Here is a 23,256-nt window from a genome sequence, read left to right on the forward strand (position 1 = left end):
CTAGTACAAGGAAACCCACTAGTACAGTTGTTTTGCACCTCGTATTTAGATCTCTGAGAGATATGACGTAAAAATAAATACACCGCCCATCACATTTCCAGTATCATCGCCCAGACCCCTCAACAATGAAGAAAAAGAGAATAAATAACCAACAGGGAAAACATAAGAAGTTGGGGTGTTGTGCTGAGTGGAGCTCTGTTCTCCCTATTGTGGCTGTAATTTGGTGGATTTTACCAGGCTCTAGTCCACCAATCACAGGTAAGTAAGGGATTGCTGGGACCTCAACAATGAAAAAGATAAATAACCAAATATAAAAAACATGTTAAGGCTGAGTGGAGGCTCCTTCTATGGCTGTATATTGGTGGATTTAATTAGTTCACACAATGGGTATGAAGGTTGATTGCCTGCTGTAAGATTTTATATAATTTGTATTGTTGCAGTACTTAACATTTTACCAAAAATACCTGCATGGAAGATACTTTGGGTTACCCGGTCGGAGTCTAATAAATAAATTTATTTTTGAAACGTAGTTGCCAATTCCTCAAGAAAGTCCTGGTGTTATCAGAGATTTATACAAGGTACTACCTACAACTATTGTTAAATCATGTCTTTCCAAAAATTGCTAGCTTTTAATAAAAGATTGCTGTCAACTACAAGACGGGGCAGGTGTGGAATTTTCACAAGGAAAGTATGTATGAGTATGGTTAATGCCTTAGTTTTTTATTAGATATTTTAAAGTCGTGATATAGTATTCAATTCCAAATTTTTATATCATAGAAAGTTATTAAAATAATATATTGACGAATAATTACAGCACAGTACTGTACTGTATAGTGAAATCGACTTTATAAGTGCCGTACTGTCAATCGCCCATTTTATTAAAAACATTCAGGGCTGTAAGTCCATATAGGAAACCTAACCAATGGGTTAGTAGTATTTATAAATCCAACTGAATCCATTTGATAATAAATTTAACTTAATGTTCAAAAAATTATAATAATTACTGGATTTTAAAGAAGTGCGTTTTGTTTCAGTAGAATTGTTGGATAAATCTTTTTCTAGCAAACTATAATTTCAAAAGTCTTTCATAAAACCACCCAACAATAGTACTGGAACAAACAATAAGACTGAACTTTGACCTTTTAATATTTATGAGAACACAAGGAAAACAATGAAGCCTACAATGAATCTCTCCCACCCATATGTGTGTGTGTGGGTGGTGTGTGTATATATATATATATATATATATATATATGTATATATATATATATATACCGGTATATATCTATATATATATATATATATATATATATATATATATATATATATATATATATATATATATATATATATATATATATATATATATATATATATATATATATATATACCGGTATATATCTTAAAACAAGAAAAGGAGATGATAAGGAAAACAAACCGAGGGATCAATTTTACTTAGTGAAGCTTCAAGTTCACTAATGATATTTTAAAGAAGCCTCCCAACACCCTCATTTAAACAGAGCCTCAAGAGAGAAACTATCAGTACAGTATACTTGTTTGAAGTAAGAATTATGATCTGTAGCACAGTATTAACCTGCCAGTGAATGTTGATATCGCCAAGTATGAGCTCCTTCAAGACCAGACGTCACCAACTCTGGCACATTCAAGAGCAAATTAACTTCATGCCACAGTGTGTAAACAGAACAGACCAGCTAGTAAGCTGACAAGTAATATTAAAGATAATTGTAAATGCTAAGAAAGTAGTACTATTAGTTCCAAGTGATCCTAAAATCCTGTTTTCTAGTAGAGCCTGGAGCTGGGTAGCTTTCATAAATCAGGAGTTTCAGTATCAGGGCAATTCACTATGTCAGCCAGGCAGGGTGCCAACCTAGTAAATATTATTTAGGTCTAGCTGTCAACCTCAACATTATGTTTTACTACCATTCATGAGCTGTACTGCTGACCATGGCGAAATCTCCAAACATTTCGGCCAACACTCAATTTTATATTATTTTCTTAGCTCCACATTTTACTAAAAGTTAATCTGGTGAAAATAATAGCCAAAAAATTATGAATTCACTGTATAGATATGATCAACAAAAAGAAATATTTAATTATGACTACAATAACCACAAATCCATAATAATCCAGAATAGGTTCGAAATACATCAAAATATAATTAAATACATACAATACAGTCTTCCAATACATGAAAACCACCAAGGGCTTAAACCCGTGCACAAAAAATTGCTTCGAGATGATTTGAAACAGAATCATTATCAAGGTACAGTCAACTACTCAAATCTGTTAGCCTCTCCCATGAGCCAAGAACTCAGACTAGTGAACCTGAAGCAGTAGACCGATACATTATTCCATCCATCAATGCTTCAGATTCATTAGTCTGAATCTCAGAGTTCGTGGTTCAGGGGGAGAGGTGAACGGACTTTAGAAGCTGACTGTAGATATAAAAAAGCTCCCTTATCAACATTTTGCCACCTTCAACTCATTAGGATACATATTTTCTACTGACTTACTACCTACCTGTATCACCCTGTCTTTGCCTTCACAGAACACGGTGTTGAGAATGCACAATCAGGTGAATATAGACTGATGGCAATTTGCATAACTTACAGTGTTCAAGCTCCAAAGATAAAGGGATTTTTCTAATGAATTCTAGAATTGGATGAGAATATAAAATTTAGAGAGTTTTAGCATCACCTGAAACACCAAATATGTAGTTTTAATGTGGCTAACTGAGGTTCACTGACCTACGACTAATTCTACAGGCACAAAGAAAGGACACAGCAGAAACTCAAATAAAAATATTAATATACGAAAACTCGCACACTCATCAGTGCCAAGTGTTCCAGAAACTTATTTCTCACTTTGATTTCTAAGTACAAGCAAACTAGTGTACCAAGAAAATAATAATGACCTTTATTCAAAAAGCCATCGAGGTTGTATTGTAGATCACCAACAGAATAGATGATCAAACTAAACTAACTAGAACTAAAAATATTAATGGAAAGTATATGCGAATTATACAATCAATTAAAATCTTATTCAGTCCACTTGAGACAAAGTGCCTGTACCTATTAGTCTAAAAGGATTAAACTAAGCTGGCTTCACAAGACCCTCTGATAACAGTGTTTCAGTAATTTTTGGCACCGCAATAGTATAGGTTCCGTCTTCATTGTGCTTTATAACATCCGCCACCACTAGGGAGTGAGAGGGAAGGAGTTCCTTGATTCTCTTTGATGCTGCTGTATTTGCACCATCTGGAGACACCCCTAAAATATAAGAGATGGAGATCTTTAGGACCCACAGAAGCATCATACATACATACAGTACATACATACATTCTTACAATTTTATTTTACAAAAAATCAAATTATATGTTCAAGACAAATATTAATTTATAACTAAAAAAATAATAATAATAATTGTAACCAAGTGAATAAAGATGAACAGTGGGAATTACCATACCATATGAATGTTGAAACATACCGTAGATGCACTGACTCGTGCTAGTATGTTACTGTACATGAAGCTCTTATCATATACATAATCCATCATGTGGGTAATATTCTGATGTAATAGTAATGATTGGCGTTATAACTTTATACTTAATATACAATACTTAATATACAATCACAGTAGAGTACAGTGCCCAGGAAACCCAGTACAGTTACTTGTTATACAAAAATCAAAATATTCCAGTTATTAGACCTGTCTAAGAAGGCTTGAAAATAGAAAAAAATATGTGAAACAAAGTATTTCCCTCATTTACCAAGATGGTAAAAGTTTGAATACATTCACCTTTAGTCTTACCATCAAGAACACAATGAAGAGCCAAACAGGGCAGTTCAAGGAAAATCTTGGGTATTGCTAGTACATCAGTGAAGGGTACGAAGTCTACAATAGCAAAATCTACAGAGAATACCATGGTCATTTCGAGCCCAGGGTTGATGCACGCTGCTCTGTACCACTCATTATCTGTATAAAGTATACATAAATTATTATCACCACAGTTAACAGGACAGCAATGTTTTAAAGATTGTTTTGGACCTTTATAACAGAAAACAGTAAAATTTGAACAACTAAAATAATAAGCTATTACTGTAAACTAATACCTTCTCTGAACTTGGCAAGGCATATTTCTCCATGACCAGGTCGATATAAAAACCCTGAGTGACTTTTGCAATACTCATTCATTACGGATGCCATCTCCTCTAGTTTATCATAAAGATGCAGAGAATTCTGAAAAGAGTAAATGTCACCATTAATACAGTACTATACATACTGTTTGAGCATGCATTTTAATTGCCTGTGAAAGAAAGAGTGGTGTGTGTGAGTTTTGGTCCCAAGACTTTCAGATACAATATGTCAAGTTCTAATGTATCGGTATTTTGGATAATAAAATACTGTAGTATGAGTCATTGTAAATTCACTAATCAATAACTTTTTTCAATTTACATTTGTACATATGTACAGTATACATCTGAGTGTATCATATCTACGTCAAGTGGCTTTAGCTACTTAAAATGATCTGGGAATTCCATAAACTTACATCTGAGGGCAAAAATTTGATTTAAAATTTACTAGAAGTTGGTAGCTAACAAACAATAAAACAAAATTATTGAAACACAGTAAGCAAAAACTTAACACAATTTAAAAAAATTTTACTCAAGAATTTAGATCAGTATGTTTAGAAGTACCTTTGATTGGGAAATTTTTTAGACTAACATTCCTCTGGTTGTTTAAGCCTAGCTGTTTTAAAAGTTGAATTCTTAACTCTACAGATGAAAAATATTATACTTTCAATACTTACAGGAAGCAGGTAATCAAAGTCCAAATTAAATGAACTGTACTAGTTAATGAGAGGTAAGAGCACTTGCCTAAGAAAATATTACTGCTATTGTGGTACTGATTTGCTTGGGTTGGTAAAAAGGAGTAGGGAAAGGAAGGTATGTGACACTGAAATAGAAGAAAGACCATTGAAAGCTAAGAGGACTGCTGAGTATTGCAAGCATTTGACGAGATTTTGTGTGTAGGTAGGCCGAGACGGTTTGGGCATGTAGAGAGATTGAAGGAGACCAACTGGGTCAAGAGATGCATGATGGGTAGGGGCAGGCCAGGAATGAGAAAGGGAAAGGTCACAAGATATGATCTTTGAGATAAAAATCTGATAAGAAAAGCTGCCAGACACCATGGAGAGCTGCATCAAGTTATCACAGCAAGCATAGAAACTGGCCATATACAGTGATGATGACTCGCATGAAATTCAAAACATATTAAAATGAAGCATAGACTAACCCCAGGAGCAGCATATATACTATGTGTATTCTCTACTTTTAGAATAACAATGGGCACACCATGTTCTATTGGAAGCACTGTGGACTTGCATTCGTCATACAAGAGTACCCGGCCTCCAAGAATTTGCCTCTTATCTGTAAAAGAGAAACAGTAATTAAATTCCATCCTGAAATCTCATTTTCTGACCGAGTCTGGACCAAGTGATTTGTGTGCCATCCCAACAAGAGCTGCCTAGCTATGGGCTTGGTCAAAAATTAGATTTCTGGGTCAATCCTCTTACTTTTCACTAACCAAACAAAAAAGAGAACATACAGCATACGATAAAATGTGGGACTCACCAGGACTCTTGTTTTCAGCAGACTTCATGCTGGACTGTGGCAACTCTGGTGCCACAGATACAGCTTGTATAACAGTGGAGGTGTCACAAGGGTCTGCTTTTCCCATGCTGTTGTTACTAGTTTCATTTACTGGGTTATACAAACTCACTGTTGGAGATTGTTGTACATCCTGAGGTGATCGCTTTGGAGGAGTCTGCTCTAATGGTGTTAATGACTGTGCTGAGGTGTATGGTTGTACTGGAGCAGATGACTGCACCAAAGTGGATGGCTGGACTTGTTTGCAAGGTTGCATTAAGCTTGGTGCCTGTGATGCCTTCATTAGAGAAACCTCATTCACAGCAGTGGCTGACTCTGGATGCACCACAATGGATGGTTGTACTAGGCTGAGTAGTTTAGATGACACCTTCACATCAGTGGATGTCTCTGGATGAACTGAACTGGATGGCTGCACTGGACTTGTTGATTTTAATGAAAGTACAGATGGTAGTTTTGCAGCAGTGGTTGATTTCATCAGAGATGGCAACTGCTCTGAAGGTGAATATGATCTTGCTGGAGGGGTGAGTGGCTCATTGCATGAAGAAATCTTCACAGATATGTCAAAGCCTTTTTCCTGAGGTAAATCAGTCGTTGGGAGAGAATCAAATTCTATTCTGGCTGATTGTTGTTTCGCTAGACCTCCAAGTTGACGATTGAGTAGCACCTTTTGCTGTGGGTCAAAAAGTTCAAATTCCAATCCATTTTCCTTTGAGGAAGACATGTACAGCAGTGATGGTGATTCAATTAATTGAAGCAATTTTTTTCTGGCTTTCTTATCATCCTTCAATATTTCAAACAACTTAACTCTGACACAAGCGTTTTGAAACTGCATTAACTCATCACTAAATCTTCTTATATTGCTCTTTGAGACCGTCTCTGTATTACCAAAATCAACATAGTGCAACACCACTTGGTCAGCCTCAACATACATCACCTCGGCACGGTACCACATTTCATCACCAACCACAAATCCACACACCAGCTCCCCAGTTTGTATATCACATGGTACAGTTTCTGAAATATAAGAATTTTGTACACATTAATAAAACAGAGTAACTGATATACAGGTATTTCTTAATTACCAGGGCACATTACCAAAATGGAGAACTTAACTTTCAAGGTAAGGAAACAATGGTATCACCTACACAAAACTGTTACAGCTAACTTGGAGTTAAGAGTTGTGAATGCTTGGAATAACCTGGTGGCCAATGTTGTGGCAGCACCAAGTGTGAGCTCCTTCAAGTCTAGGCTCGACAAATACTGGAACATGTTCAGGTACTTTTAAGGACAAGTACATACCCATGACTTATCAACAGTACAAAGCAGAGAACTATCTGACCATCCAATAGGAAATGAAGTGGTGATAACATTAAAGTGCTGAAGATACAGTTAACTTTCTAGAAACATCACAAATTGAGTAGTTCAGTTACAGCTGATGATGTTTTAACTTAACCCCTTCACTGTGGGGACACCACCTTTGATAATTTACTTAGGTATCACCAGACGATCATATTCAACTGAGAAGGTACCCCGTACATCAGGGGTTAATATCATTGAAATCCCTCGTCAAGTGTTTGCTTTTGGCTGAGTTCCTTAAACAGAGGATTTTGAATTAAAACAAGACTGAATTGAATTAAATAAAGCATAGTCCATGCCGCTCATAAGCCACACAGACTGGAGGCCTCAAAATTCTAAACGGCAACTTCACTGGGTCCATCCCTCCCCCACCTTCCCGAAACAGACAATTTATCGATCAGCCAAGGTATAAAGTCAGTGTTTACCCCGACACATTAGTATATATAGTTTTAGAAAGAAAATACAGGCAGCAGGTAAAATGCCACCGTTTTCTTTGACTGTACACCAAGCAAGCACCGACTGTAATTGTAACTTAAAATCTGTATGTACCATACCTATTAATCTCTTGTAAGCCCAAATCCTTTATTAGTCATAAGATTTACCTTTCTCACAATGATGCATGATGGTTTCTGTTAAGTCTTCCATATCTTTTGGTGTTCCTTTAGTCACAATTTGCACACTCAGTTCATTATCCTCACTAACCCACGTTGGCAGTACAGCATACTTTACACCAGCTTTCACCTCAGTCTTGATTAGGTCTCGAGCCCAAAACTTCATTGTTCCTTCTTGAACATTGGTATTTTGTTGTTTTAGAGATGATGGCTTCCTACCAACTCCTAACACACTTTGGGGATTTAGATTTTCCTCCTTTATGCGTGCTTCATTGGTAATAGTCGTGGAGGGGCTTTGAGGAGAGGTACCTTCACAGGTTTTCAGAAGAAGTCTTTGCTCACCTGTGTTCACTGGTAGGTTCTTGGGTGATAAGCCCTGGCGTTTATGAACACCAACTATATTTTTTGATGCAGTGGCTCTCTCGGCAGAATGAAGGACAATCTGTCTATCATATGAACATGTCTGACAAGAGGGATCATGAGATTTTTCTCCATAATCCATCTTTGCTGAATCAACATCTGCTGGTCTTTTTTTGTCTGGGGGGGAGGAAGCTGTTGTTTCACTGACCTTTGGTGAGATTCTAAAGACAGAATCTGAAGAGGATCCTGATGCACTGACCTCTGTAGAGAATTTTGACAGATGATCTGGTGTAGCAACTGACTTGACACTGACCTTTGGTGGTGACCTTAGGAGTGAATCTGGAGTTGATATTGATAAAGGATAAGGCTCTGACCCAGATTCTGTTTTATTAAGACCATTTGATAATGGGAGAGAAGTATACCAAGGTCTAAATATGTATTTAGTAATTTCATCAAGAGCTGCTTCAGAAGTCAAGGATACTTTTATTGATGTTGACTGCTTATCAATAACCCTGAATGTTATTGGGCTGTCTAGCATGATGAGATTTTTCAATTGCTTCTGAATTTTAGTGTCCACTTCTGAATGAAGTGTGGCTACCATGGTAAGTCCAGGAGTTTCTGTAAATGGTCCTTCAGGAAGGGGTTTAACCAGCTGAACTGCCTCCGTGTTACCAAAATCAACATAGAACACTTTATACTCCACAGAATCCACTTCATATACAAATGCACGATACCAAGATTTCTCTTTAGGTGAAAATGCAGCCACTAGGCACCCATCCTCAGGCTTAAATTCAGGATCATTGGGCAAGTTGTTAAAAACCCTTTGGGCTTCAGAAAAAATTTCTTCAGTTTGCTTATTTATAATTATAGCATTAAACTGCTTGTAGCTATTAGTCAAAGTGATGATTCCATGATAAACTTCATTTAACTTTATGGCATCCAATACAGTAGGTAAGGTATGTAAACTAGACTTTTTCAATACAGAGGATAAAATATTGGCCTTACCTACTGGTAATGATATAGGCACTGGAGATACAATATTTGGAGAGGAAAGTGTAAAGGCATTTTGTGGAGTCTGTACACCAAAAGTACCAACAGGAGCTTTGAAACATGACTTATTTCTATCCACAGAAGTAGAGGAATCTGAGGGTGTATTTCTGGTATAACTGTTACAACTATTATCTGTATTAATCAAAGCCTTATTTTCCAGTATGTTCTTCTTCAAAGGGTCTATCGAAGCACATGCTTCGCCAGCAAAGCATTTAAGGAGCTGTCTACGTGCACCCCGCCCTGCATAGTACGGACGGCAGAGTTGCCCCACATTCCGTGCTGGAATGTGATGCCTCCAAGGTTTGCTATGTGGACTGCTGGTGCTGTTGTAATCTGGTACCCAAGTAGGGCCTTGTTTACCTCTGTCAGATAATGCCAAAGCCCCTTCAGTTTTATTTCCTGTTTGCCAATGACTTTCTTGTTTAAGTAATCTAATCCCTTGCTTAAGAGATGTTGAATTAACGTGGCTGCCTGAAGCAAAGGTTGGTTGCAGGTTCAATTCACCCTTGAGGTTTTTATCTTCCCTCTTTCCACTCTTATGCTCATCATATCCTGTTTCATTCCTCTGCTTATAGCCTCCTTCACTCCTCTGCTTATCATATCCTCCTTCATTCATCTGCTTATCATATCCTGTTTCACTCCTCTGTTTATAGCCTCCTTCACTCCTCAGCTTATCATATCCTCCTTCACTCCTCTGCTTATCATAGCCTGTTTCATTCTTCTGCTTATAGCTTCCTTCATTCCTCTGCTTATAGCCTCCTTCACTCCTCTGCTTATCATATCCTCCTTCATTCATCTGCTTATCATATCCTGTTTCACTCCTCTGTTTATAGCCTCCTTCACTCCTCTGCTTATCATATCCTCCTTCACTCCTCTGCTTATCATAGCCTGTTTCATTCTTCTGCTTATAGCTTCCTTCATTCCTCTGCTTATAGCCTCCTTCACTCCTCTGCTTATCATATCCTCCTTCATTCATCTGCTTATCATATCCTGTTTCACTCCTCTGTTTATAGCCTCCTTCACTCCTCTGCTTATCATATCCTCCTTCACTCCTCTGCTTATCATATCCTCCTTCATTCCTCTGGTTATCACATCCTGTTGCATTATTATCTATTTTCTGCCCCTGTTTTGCTGTTTGGAAGAAAAAGGATGGTGTTGGTAATAAATTGTCTCTGGTCTCCACCTGTGTAGCCAAGTCATCATAAGCCGACACCAGAGGCCTGGAAAAAGAAAAAATACTTTTGTGTCTGATCTATTAGGTATGTGTGTCAATTATACAATCCAAATAAAGTATTTTCTCGTTATATTTTAAATGTGGGGGTAAAAAATCATTTAGGTATGAATAATTAACACAGTGAATCAAGTAAGATATAAACAACACAGTATTGTACACACCATGAAGCAGTAACAGATTACAGCAGCAGAAAACAAAGGCTGCCCCACCAAGATGATATATAATACAATATTACATATGCATAACATTCAAACTCACACTCACCATGCGAGTGGTACATCACAGAATACTGTAGATTTTTGGAAGGGGTAATTCGTATGCTGTTTTATACAAATTATATCAGTGTCTGTGCATATAATCTTAAGTATGTATACTGATAATATTAAAGGAGAACTAAAGGTACTTACATGATATTGGGAAGGCCCAATTGATACAGACTGGTGTACTACAGTGAATAAGTGTGACCGTGTCTGAGGGTTATAGTATTTACGTCTGTGTAAGATTTGTTAACATGGTTACCTCAGGTATCAGACGAAAATATATGAGAACAATGATCTGGGAAAAGGATAAATGTATCAGACATATGTGAAGTGTTGGAAATGACCCATGAACTATACTCCAGGAAAATATCTTATCTACCTCGGTGTGAGCTTAATACACACCGTTACCCCATGTGATGAATAACCACGAACAGTGTAATGATTCGAGAATCTTGTGAACATGTTAAACAATTGCAAAATGTGGGGGAATGAACCATACATAGGAAACAAAGTGAAGTGGATATACCCAAGCCAGGAACCAAGGCTTTTGTTTGGTCTGGCGCCTAAACTGCCCGCGGCAACAGTTTCGAGGTAATGAGATAGCCGAAGTAATTTACCCGGAACCTGACAAACCAGACACTTACTGTAGTAGGTAATTTAGAATTAAGGTATGTAACTAAAAGGCATAGTCACAATATATAAGAAAGTGTATGTGAGGGGGCCAGAATAAAGACATGGTGAAATTTAAGCATTGGCACCAATAGGCCTAGCCAGGGCGAGACGCTGCCCCATCATCTTCAGTGACGCTCGGCATCTCATACACGCAGGTCAGGACACTACAGCTAGTGTTATATCAGAATACTTAAAGAGGTGTATCTAGCATTTTATATACATCTTAAAGGCTTGCCTAATGTTATTAATATAATAAGTTTTGTAATGTAGTATGTTAATACAAAAGCCCATCAGGCCAGTAAACACATTTGCTTATGCTCAGTGATGCTCGGCATCTCATACACGCAGGTGTACAATCAAAGACAAAAGTTATGTCACGGTTTTGTCCGAAGATTAAATATAACTCGTGAAACATTATGAGAGCCCTACCACAAGGCAGAGTGCACCAAAAGTTTAAGCCCTCCGGCATATGTTTTCACCAAATTTCACAACACGACTTTTGTCCATTGTACTGTACATGCCTGTGAGCGGAGGGAGACCAGTGAGGTCGAAGAGAATGCTTGGCCCAACAACCACTATGGATCTCTGGACATCTCACACTTCAACACCCTGGATGTGAAGAAATAATGGTGCTATTTGAGGTGCTAGCGGTCGCCACTTTAAGTGACCTACTGATACCGGACACAGAAACAGTCCTGGTATGAATGCCTGGGAAGGATCTCATCTACCTAACAAGAGTAGAGTGTGAGACGGGTACCTACTGTGTGTACCTCGGTGCTGAGAATGAGCTGCAGTATTATTGAATGTTCCATATTGTGAGGTGATAGTGGTTATGTTGGTGCTATAGAGTATTTTGGGGTGATATTGGGGAAGGAATAACCTAGGTAAGGAGATCAATGATTTGGTATGGAGAGAAGACCTTAATTAATTGTTTGGAGATGGTCTGGTATTTTTGTGTGGTGCAGTGACCTTAATAATTGCTTGGTGTAGGCCAACTATTTTTGTATTGTGATAATGCAATATTTTTTCTATATTAAGAAATAAAGTAGTTAAATTCTTGGTTAGTGTTTCACCCTTTCTTCCACTCTCAACTTGATTAATGAAAAACATGAGCTCACAGTGCCTGGATTGCTCTGCCAACTACTTAAAGAACACTGCAGATACTGTCCTGTGGTCTGGTGGCAGCGACCTTAAGCTAAGCAACCAAAGAATTAAGTAATCACACTAAAGGGCAGTAAGGTGCCCATACCAATACAGTACTCATCCTACAACTGATACAGATACTTTCTAGTAAGCTGTCTATCTATGGATATGTTAGTCTGTTAAATTGCTGCAATTCACAGTATTGATGATTGTTTACAAAGTAGGCTCTACAAATTATCAAAATTGATTGGCAAATAAATATTTATAAATAATAACTAGACCTGATTATTAACTAATTGCTAAGTTAGGTAGGCCAACTGTACAACTCTCTTAGTCCACACTTGTGGGTTGTACATTTGCCAACTCGATTAATTTATGTGCAGCAGTTTATGTTGACCTAGAGGTTAGAACTTTAATATTGTGACTATTGGCTAATCTTGAGTCTTGACTCTTTAGTCTTACAAGTTTAATATCAGTTTTGCTTGTTATCAGTATTCAGTATAGGTACAGTACAATACTTAAAAATTTAATTATCTTAAAGACACTAAGTTGTTTATCAAATTCTTATCTCAATATACTAGTTCTACACTGAAGAAAGGAAATTATTATAATTATCCTGTGACTTTTACTCATACTTAAAGTATTGATTTTATTAATACAGTATCGCCATGTCGGTCTGTACAGTTACTACAATAGATACTGTATAACTGTTAAATTGTTTAATTTTTTATTACTGCAATTTTAAATTATTGCACTTTTAGACGTATGGTAAAAGTATCGGGTGGTATCAGCCCAATTTTCACTGATACAGAGTGTACCTCAAAAACTAGCCAATACCACAAATACTTCAGCACATCTCTAGTATAATAATACTACAGTACATGTACTACATTCTGTTTTCTATATATGTAATTTAAGAATACTATACAGGTATAAAGAGAATGTGGGTGTTTGGTACACTAGTTGTGCATGTCAGAGCATTGTTTACATTGGATCCCCCCACCCATGCACTGGCCAAATGTAATAGCTCTAGAGGGGTATTTTGAGAGGAAAAAATAAAATAATATAAATAAACTATTTTATAAATTACTAACATAAAAAAAAAATGTACACTACATATTAGCAGCTACCATTACATGTATAATACTGTACAGACATTTCTACGTGCAGCTCAAGAACATACAAATTATTCAAAAGATTGAGATCTTATAGTACATAACTTACGGTGGAGGAATACAATTCTCTCTGTGGTAGTACCAGTCATTTACTTGACACATTTTGCCACAATACCATGCCTTGCAAACTGAACATATCAGCTTTCCTAATGCACCACAGGATACGCATGGTCTTGGTGGCCTCCATCCCACAGCTACTGTGCCACAACCCATCTCCACGACACACTAAGTTGTGGGGATAAATACAGTAAAGTAATTATAGTAACTGACAGTTAAAAATATTATGAAGATGGCTCTGAAGCATAAAAACTTTAATAATTTTTAGAAAATTTATAAATGCAAATTACTATACAATGGCATACATCACACATTGTAGAGCCTTTTGAGAGCTACAGCTCTAGACAAATCACTTTAAAAGAACATTCAGGATCAACTGATATATAAGAAATACAGTGTACGATATAAACTGGCTGCCAAGGTAGGCAGTACAATCAGTTAATATTGTATGGTTACTCATTCTACACCTACATAAATGCTAAGTGATGACTATTGCCAGGGCAGTAGAAAACCACATGAAGTGAACAGATGAACCACCTGATAAGACCTGCACCACAGAACATTCTTGCCCAAGTGAGCTAAAATCTTCCATGGCAGATTTGGTTAAGCATAGATACTTCCATTTGGATACAGTACAATATAATTTCGTTGAAAAAATATTTAAAGAGTATTTTTATGCATTTACTACATTTTCACACCATGTGGAAAGTCACAATTAAAATTATGTGGAAAAAGTCAATGGGCTTCACACTGGCATGCCAAATATTGAAAATCTACAGAATGGGCAAGAAATATTGTAGAGTACAGTACTTGTGTCTACATGCAAATACATAGTAACCAGTGTGTAGAATTCAACCTAAAGCTCATGGTACATAAAATTATGAAGATGAACAGAAATACTCACCTTATCAGGTTGTGGTTTTCTCACGGGGGCATTACTCATTGAAGTAACAGCACTAGTAGTTACAGCTGGGATATTACTGTAAGATTATGATACAAAGAATAATATAAATAGTACTGTAATCTGTTACTTCACACATGGGTTAAAATATTACATCTCAAAGCATATATTTCAAAGTACTACTGTAGTATTACCAACAGTCAGCTGTATCTTTCGGACATTAGCATTACTATGTCATTCATCAATTAAAGCTAAATCATATAATTACACCACTTAAAAGTAACTAACTTCCATCCCTAATTGTTTATTACCTCACTTTATTCAATGAAAACCTCTGACCCAATACTGTACAGTCAACAACTACTAAAGTGTGTTCGCCTCTCCCCCTGAACCACCAACCCTGAGGTTGAGAATAACGTATCAGTCTACTGCTTTAGGTTCATGAATCTGAATCTCGGGGTTGGTGGCTAAGGGGGAGAGGCGAACGCACTCTGGTAGTTAGTTGACTGTACTGTTACTGTACCTCTCTTGTGGGGGAGGAACAGCAGCTTCCTTTGGTTGTTTCAAACAGTTAGCCTGTCTTTCTGCATGCTGTAAATGAGAAACGAATATGACAATGAAGTCATCTGCATTTTTCTATTTTGATTTTAACGTACACATTTGTTATAAAAAGAATACACACACTTGAGTGCGTATCAAGAATCTGAAATACTTGGGACCAACAGACTTTTAGGAAGGAAGGAAGGAAGGAAGGAAGAAAAAAAAAAGAGAGAGACTTACCCTTTTAGCCATAGAAGAAAACTTTCTGATACGTTCAAATCTAGTATTGGTACTTTTTGATGGTGAATTCTTCTGCGACACTAAAGCCAACCGGCAGTCATTTTCGCTCATTTGCCCCGAGATGAGTTTAATCACCTGTTCAAAAATATTTAAAAATCCTTTGGTATATTGTCATCACAACCACCTCTTCTCTGTAATAATAAATCTCATCAATGTGAAGCAACTTATAAACACTGTACTGCACTATACCAAATGAAACACCTATATTCTATTAAGGTATGGGAGTGGTCTTCACACCTGTATGTTATATTGAATACAGTATCATATTTTTACCTTGACTACTGTACAGTATATTAGTTTACCTTACACTGTACAGTATATGAGTTTACCTTACACTGTACGGTATATTAGTTTACCTTACACTGTACAGTATATGAGTTTACCTTACACTGTACAGTATATGAGTTTACCTTACACTGTACAGTATATTAGTTTACCTTACACTACAGTATATTAGTTTACCTTACACTGTATAGTATATTAGTTTACCTTACACTGTATAGTATATTAGTTTACCTTACACTGTACAGTATATTAGTTTACCTTACACTACAGTATATGAGTTTACCTTACACTGTACAGTACAGTTGTACCCCACTTAACGCGGTCAATAGAACCCAGAGGGTCCCGTGTTAAGTGAAATCCGCGTTAAGTGAACAACAGAACATATGGGATTAATTCCAATAGAAACCGGCCCGACCCCCAAACTCCACTTTTTGAAGACACATAACTATGTTGTAGTAAAAATAACATCTTAATTTTATGATGGTACATGCACACAATTAATACTTAAGAGAAATAGAGAAATACAGTCGCCAAGTTAATGTCCATTCAAATAATGGACTCAACTCCCTCCCCCTCTTCTCACACTACTGCTGGCTCTTCCCTCTCTGAGAAATTTTTGGGGAAAACCACTAAATTTTAATAAATAATACCTCAAACTAAAGTTAGGATAATACAATTGACATTGCTGGATTCCTTGTAAGACCAGGAATATTTTGAATATAAATGTCATATATTTTGCACAAAAGATAACATAGTTACCCAGAGAAAAAATTTTATCTAAAATTTGTATGTCTAATGCAAAATATATGATGTTTATATTCAAAATGATCATCAAATTATAAGAATTCCAGCAATGTAAATTATTTCTGACCGGGTAATTTGTATAAATTTTATGAGCTAAAACAAATATCTTCAGTTAATAAAAAAAAAAAAATATTCTTCACAGGGTAACAGATGGTCGGTCGGTCCCTCCCTCCCCCCCACCCCCCACCAACCGTCCCAAGGAGATGTGTGGGAAAACCAGAATACTTAACTTTTTTGTAATAAATAATACCTCAAACTAAAGTTAGGATAATATAATTGACATTGCTGGATTCCTTGTAAGACCAGGAATATTTTGAATATAAATGTCATATATTTTGCACAAAAGATAGCATAGTTACTCAGAGAAAAAATTTTATCTAAAATTTGTATGTCTAATGCAAAATATATGATGTTTATAGTCAAAATGATCACCAAATTATAAGAATTCAAGCAATGTAAATTATATTCTGGCCGGGTAATTTGTATGAATTTTATGAGCTAAAACAGGCAGTCAGGCAGGGTGGCGCAAATCTAAAAATAGCGTCTCTAGCCGGACACTCACCGCGTATATGTGGAAAAAATCCGTGTTACGTGAAAGTTCAGCTCTGGCGAGGCACCGCGTATATGATAAAAAGCGTTAAGTGAAACCGCGTTAGGCGGGGTAATACTGTATATTAGTTTACCTTACACTGTACAGTATATGAGTTTACCTTACACTGTTTACCTTGACTGTAAAGTACAATATAATGCTTAACTTACCCTTTCTCGGTGCTGCTTCTCATACGCTCTCTGACGCCAGAGTTGTTGCCGCTCTTTATCAGATAAGGCCTTTTCCACCTTTAGATTATAGGGTGGCTTCTGGTGCAGCTTGTCTATCATGTTTATAAGATCCCTGAGGAAACACACTGTATTAGGACCAGCTCAAAAATATATCTGGGTCAGGTGTAGGAACACTTTTGGGTCATCCCGGAAGTGTGGCATGTGCACTGATAGTTTCAATGGTCTTTTTTGTCATATGAGAGTGTTTGTTTTTTGAAGGGCATTTGTTGACTAAAAATATAAATATGTGGCTGTTACATTATTTTCTGATAAACCATTGACATCAGACACACAATACAAGTCTAAGAGCCAACTGCTGTTTAATATATTTAACTAATATAACAAATAATTAATGTGTGTATGAGAAATTTGATGATAATGATTGAATCATTGGTTTGATACATCAATAGTTCAACTAAAATTCATTTAGTTATATATATATATATATATATATATATATATATATATATATATATATATATATATATATATATATATATATATATATATATATATATATATATATATATATATATATATATATATATATAACTTGAGTTTCATTAATTTTTCACCAAGAATGCAATACAGTACAGCAATAATAAAACTGTGATACAGTATATAAAGTAACTTACTTTATGCCGCTCACTTGGATAATCGCCCAAGTGGTTTGCTTACATACAAACTCTGGTTTTGGAAGACCAATGTGTACATGAAGAACCTTGCCATATTCATTCAGCATATTCTTAAGCTCAACCTACAATTGAATAATATTAGCAACATTAGCCACAATACTTAATGTATATACAGTAATGTGATAAATTCTGTTAAAATATTATCTGGCAATACATTATTGAATGTTAACCAAGGAGATAGCCTTAATGCTTCACTGCATAATAATTCAATCCAGTTTCATAGCCAATTTTCCACACTTATGTGTGAGTTAGCTGCAATTACCTGATGGTTGCTGTTGGGTAAACCCACACTTCCTATCACCAGTCCAAGGGGTGGGAACAGCTAGCAGGGTCACAACTCCCTGGTGTAATTAAACACTACCTGCACCCATTTCTACTCAATCATGATATACAAAATGCTTATTATGAACTGTTCAGTATATCACCATCAGTAATGAACAGCTTACAAAAATCCTACCATCTACCAAAACTAAACTTACATAATCAAAATCCTAGTTTTGACAAATTTCGAGTACAGTACAAAATGAAACTTACAGCAGTCACTGACATAGGAATGTTACTAATGTACACTCTGTTTGGCTCACGAACTGCATCCTTCATACTTGTCCTTAATAGAGGAGAGAAAAAATCAAATTAAATTAGAGTGCATACCTTTTTCTCGCAAAACATTGTATCAAGGAGATGTGTACACTATAGCCTCTCCCATGTAAAATGGAAATTTTGTTTTCTGTCTATGGATCCCAACAGTGCAGTATTGTAGTTTTTAATGTCTAGTGTTGTGTGCTATGAATGTATAGGCGTGCAATCCACAGGAATAATCCACAATGGGAACCGAACCCTATTTTTTTTTTTATTTACAGCATTCTAAAACTACAGTATATAATTATTTCAAGGGTCATAAACATAAATTATTGGAATTTTAAAATTTAGGAAGAGATGTCTGTCTACTAGATACAGCATCACACAAAGAAATACCTACAGGTTGGGAGCATAAGAACATTCCATCTTCGGTCCAAGACCCATTTTGGTAGAATTCTGCATGTAGTCTTCAACACGTGGGTCCCAGCCATCCAGGTTGTCCCCGTCTGGCTGTATGTCTGCCTTCATCTCACCTGCTTAGAAAACTAAGGATTAACATCAACAATACCCTACATCACTATCATAGTTTGTTCAGCAGTAAACATGATACAATTCTGTAAAAAAATATTTCCTGGCAAATAATTTGGTAATGTTCAAGTGTAGTCTTATTACTGCACTATAGAATGAAACAAGATAACCAATATGCACTTGAGTACATTTCTTAGACCAACCATGATGAACCATAACCAAAATGTGTTACCTTAATAAATACGGCTTTACCGATGTTCGCATTTCCTATTGAAAGAATCAATATTTTGCTATCTGGACTTTAAGATATAGGTTACGTTTCCTTTCAACATTCTTGGATAGTCATTATTTTGGAGTTGATGTCTAAAGTTGAATTATTTACCATAAATACCACTCCAAAAAATCTGCCAAGTCATCGCATGTCAGTTGTTTGTTTACAACCGATCCACTTAGTCCGAGCGTGCTCTTATGTCCACTAAAAACCTAAAATAACACCAGAAAACTTCAACAAAGTTGCTTTCATTGGTACCAGTAAGTACCCAGTAGTTTCTGTTTAGTATGGCTGGGGGCCGGCGATGAAGTTAGGTATGGTTAGGTAGGTTGGTTAGTTCTACAGTATACGTCTTTGACATGTAAAATTGTTATTTCCTTGAAAACCACCAATTCCCAAGGAAATGAAGGTCATATTAGAAGAAAACACACCAAAATATTCCAGAAAAATAGGTTTTCATGTAAAAAAAAAAAAGTCACTAAAAGCAATAATTACCATGAATACAACTGATGAATGAGTTGTGTGGCTGCAGATTATATTAGACAACTTGTTAACACCAGCCATCCAAATACAACTGCAGTGATATCCCCATTAGCCGGAACAATTGGTAAACAGCACTTCCGGGAATAAGAGATTTCCGGGTAACGAGACAACTCTCTCGAACCCGGAAAAATATCCCTCATCCCCGGAATTTTTCTGGTAACGGAAAATTTTCCCTGGAATTTCCAGAAAATACGCCCGATTTTCACCTCTCAAACCCGGAAAAAAAATCCCCCCTCCCCAAAACTTTCCGGATTAAGGGAAAATTTTCTCAGAATTTTCCGAGAAAATGTAAATTCCGGCTATCGGAGAGTTCTGGGTTTGAGGGATTCCAGCTAATAGAGATATTACTGTACTTTACTTATATACAGACATTATTGTCAGGTTAAAATTGAATGGTGGGCAGTGAATGGTCATTATAGTGTATGGTCGTTCACCCTTTTAAGCCATAATCCCCACATTTTAAGTTCTGTACTATGCTCACAGTGCTGGTGGGTTGCTGCAAGGAAAATCTGACACTGACAGTAGTATTTAAAATTTGCACCTATTTTGGATTTGGTTCATTATTGGAATACGGTACAGTACAATACAGTATAGGGAAATTAATTCAACGGTACCAAAGATTATTTCCAGTACAGCGTGTGTATTGTCTCTAGGTGCATCAACAGTGTCGGGTCATTAAGAAAAAAGGGGTATGGGGGAGGCAATATTTTTGGCTCTCTGGGCTTTTCTTATACTGAGAAATGTCCTGAAGCTGGTGGTTCAGGAGTGCAACCTTCCTCTAATGATGCCACAATTAACAAGACTAAACACTTTTAACATTAGATTGAGAATGATGATGATTGCTGGCAACACGACCCAACCTACAACTGTTCAAGCATGGTGACAACTGTACAAATAAATGTCTTCTCAATAACCCCCCCCCCCCATTAGAACCAAAAGGACTTTTTATGGAATTGCACCAAATTTTCAGATGTTGTTTGGATGATACAGAGTAATAAAGCCGAAGCAACAGCACTAGTATTTCTTTTCTCTTTAGCCTATCCTTCGATCATAAATTACTTGTAAGTGGACGGGCATGAAAGAAGAAGGAAATAAAGGGGTAAAAACACTGCAATCACTGATCATATGACAGTAATTTAAGGTCTTTACATCCTTTGTAGACAAAGAAATAAATATATTTATCGCAATTATGACGCCGTCACATCACCCATCGCGATTATGTTTTGGTTCACATCATGAGTTTCATCGTGAGTTTCTATTACAATTTACACTGGATTGAATTCTTTCATTGGTCAATTTACAATAGAAAAAGGTTTCGATTTTTCCCCCCCAAATTTTTTCCCTTGGTTCTTGGTGTGATTCGAACGAATCTGACCTTCGGAACTGGTGTTAACCACCCGTCTTCGGGTTAAGCCCCCCCCCACCCATGACAGGGCATAACCTAGCCATAAATACCATGAAAAGCTGTACCCCCCAACCCCCCCCCAGTGTTGATCGTGTGCTTACTTAAAAGGCTGGCGTCGAGGTCAGAATGTGACTCGTCTGGCTGTGAGTGAGCTCTTCAAGGGATGTTGTGGTTTTCTGAACTCGCTATATCTCCGCTATTTCTCGTCAGCGCAGAAAGTGTCATTGAAGAAATTTGTCTTATTTTTGTTAAGTAATGTGGTTTCAAACAATAAAATAACGGAATTCGAAACCTGGCTACTATCCTAAATTGACCAGTTCATTTTTTCTAGAAAAATTGTTTGCAAGATACCAAGTAAGAAAATCTTAACTTAACGACAATGCAAAAGTTAGAAGTCAGGTGAGGTTAGGTCAGGATCTAATAGGTTCTGTGTACTCTTGCTTCCATTTTTGTGTAAATAGTACAGTATCTCCAGAAATTTTGGTTCAATTCCATAAGTTATTTCTGGTGCTAATCGTCTCCTCCAACTTTATCGCAAGGCAGTGGATATATTACCGTGACCGGCTAAGTTCCTAACGCTATTTTACCATGACTGCACATTGATCTATTATCAGTGAACAACGTGTGAGTATGTGACTGGCAGCATTTGTCATTTATTATGCCGTTAGTCGATCATTGTGTAGCTATAAGAACATAAGAATGGAGGAAACTGCAAAGGGCCTATTAACCCACACTGGACAGTCCCGTTTACACCCAACCCCTATCGCTCATATATCCATCCAACCACAGATGTTCATATCATTATAAAAGAGGCGACGTTTAATAGAACCTAACCACCTAGCAAGGGCATCATATTAAACAGAAAGTACTCAGCCAATCAGAGCACACTCACGGTAAAATAGCGTTAGAAGGCACTTAGGCGGTCACGGCCAAATATCCACTACGTCATCTAAGTTAATGACCAACTACTACTATGGGGAACTTTTTCATCCTGTCGTATTGTTACTGATCACCATTTTAATTAACATACAGTAATACCCGTTCAATAAACACAGACACTTTGTGATTCAAACTTTCTATTCCTGTATTAAAACCTAATTACCGACCATTAAGTCAGCATCAGTCGGAACAGTCAGTCCATGACACAAACCACTCACTTGTATGCTATTCTCCTACAGCTTCAAACGTAGAGAAATCTTATCTTATCTTCTGCACATGGTGTGTGAGATAAGGTTGGTGATTACCAACCGTCTTACCTTGAAATTTTTGTACCTGTGATAATTGTAAAGATAAAAGATTATTCCCACCTTAGGGCAGCCCACAGACGCGTCCCCTCCCTCTCTGCTCCTCGTGGCTCAGTAAGTTACATCCCTAAACTAATATTAAAACTCATCACACCAAACACATCCATAACTACCATTTATCTATAATAAATATATATGAGTTAATTTAAGTTGATTTTGAATGAATTATTGTTTATTTACGTATGTAGACTAAGATTTAATTTCCCATTTTCTACGGTCGCCTTCTGGTTATCGCTTAGCAATTTACTAAATTATCTTGAATGTTGAGCAGTAATTTTAATTACTGAAACTGATAACATGTGAATTCAAATTTTTAGTAATGTAGATTCTTATTATTACTACTATTACAATTATATTTACAGATTAATGGACAAGATTACACCTCGTGGTATATTCGTCATTTACTGTATATTCTGTTAATACAACTCAAGGGCAGTGGAGGCTGGAGTGCTAGAGACAACCTAACACCATTAACGACCGTAGACAAGATGTAGACAAAACACCTAGACCTTGACAGCACCTAATCGTTGGGGTAGATCTAGAACTCCCTGAATCTACCCCGAGGTAGAATATGTGAAGGAGTATATTTTCACACTTCACGACGGGTTACTATAATATAACTTAAGTTCATTTTGTACTATGCAGCAACAATTTACTCCATTACTACAAGTAGT

The 23,256-nt window shown here is 36.6% G+C and overlaps 1 protein-coding gene across 1 annotated transcript; it reads right to left on the reverse strand.

The window, feature by feature from the left end:
• Positions 1–2,067: 2,067 nt before the first annotated feature.
• Positions 2,068–22,431, reverse strand: LOC121860769. Its single transcript, XM_042358130.1, has 15 exons — positions 22,385–22,431; positions 18,932–19,064; positions 18,487–18,559; positions 17,893–18,014; positions 17,198–17,330; positions 15,290–15,424; positions 15,033–15,100; positions 14,513–14,588; positions 13,601–13,776; positions 7,649–10,287; positions 5,655–6,704; positions 5,317–5,450; positions 4,134–4,260; positions 3,832–3,996; positions 2,068–3,290 (listed from the first exon to the last, which is right to left on the reverse strand). Exons 2-15 carry the CDS (start codon positions 19,057–19,059, stop codon positions 3,115–3,117), a joined length of 5,202 nt encoding a protein of 1,733 aa, XP_042214064.1. The 5' UTR covers positions 19,060–19,064; positions 22,385–22,431; the 3' UTR covers positions 2,068–3,114.
• Between the last annotated feature and the right edge of the window lie 825 nt (positions 22,432–23,256).

Source organism: Homarus americanus, unplaced genomic scaffold (genome assembly GCF_018991925.1).
Source record: "Homarus americanus isolate GMGI-L3 unplaced genomic scaffold, GMGI_Hamer_2.0 scaffold23617, whole genome shotgun sequence".
Taxonomy (NCBI): domain Eukaryota; kingdom Metazoa; phylum Arthropoda; class Malacostraca; order Decapoda; family Nephropidae; genus Homarus; species Homarus americanus.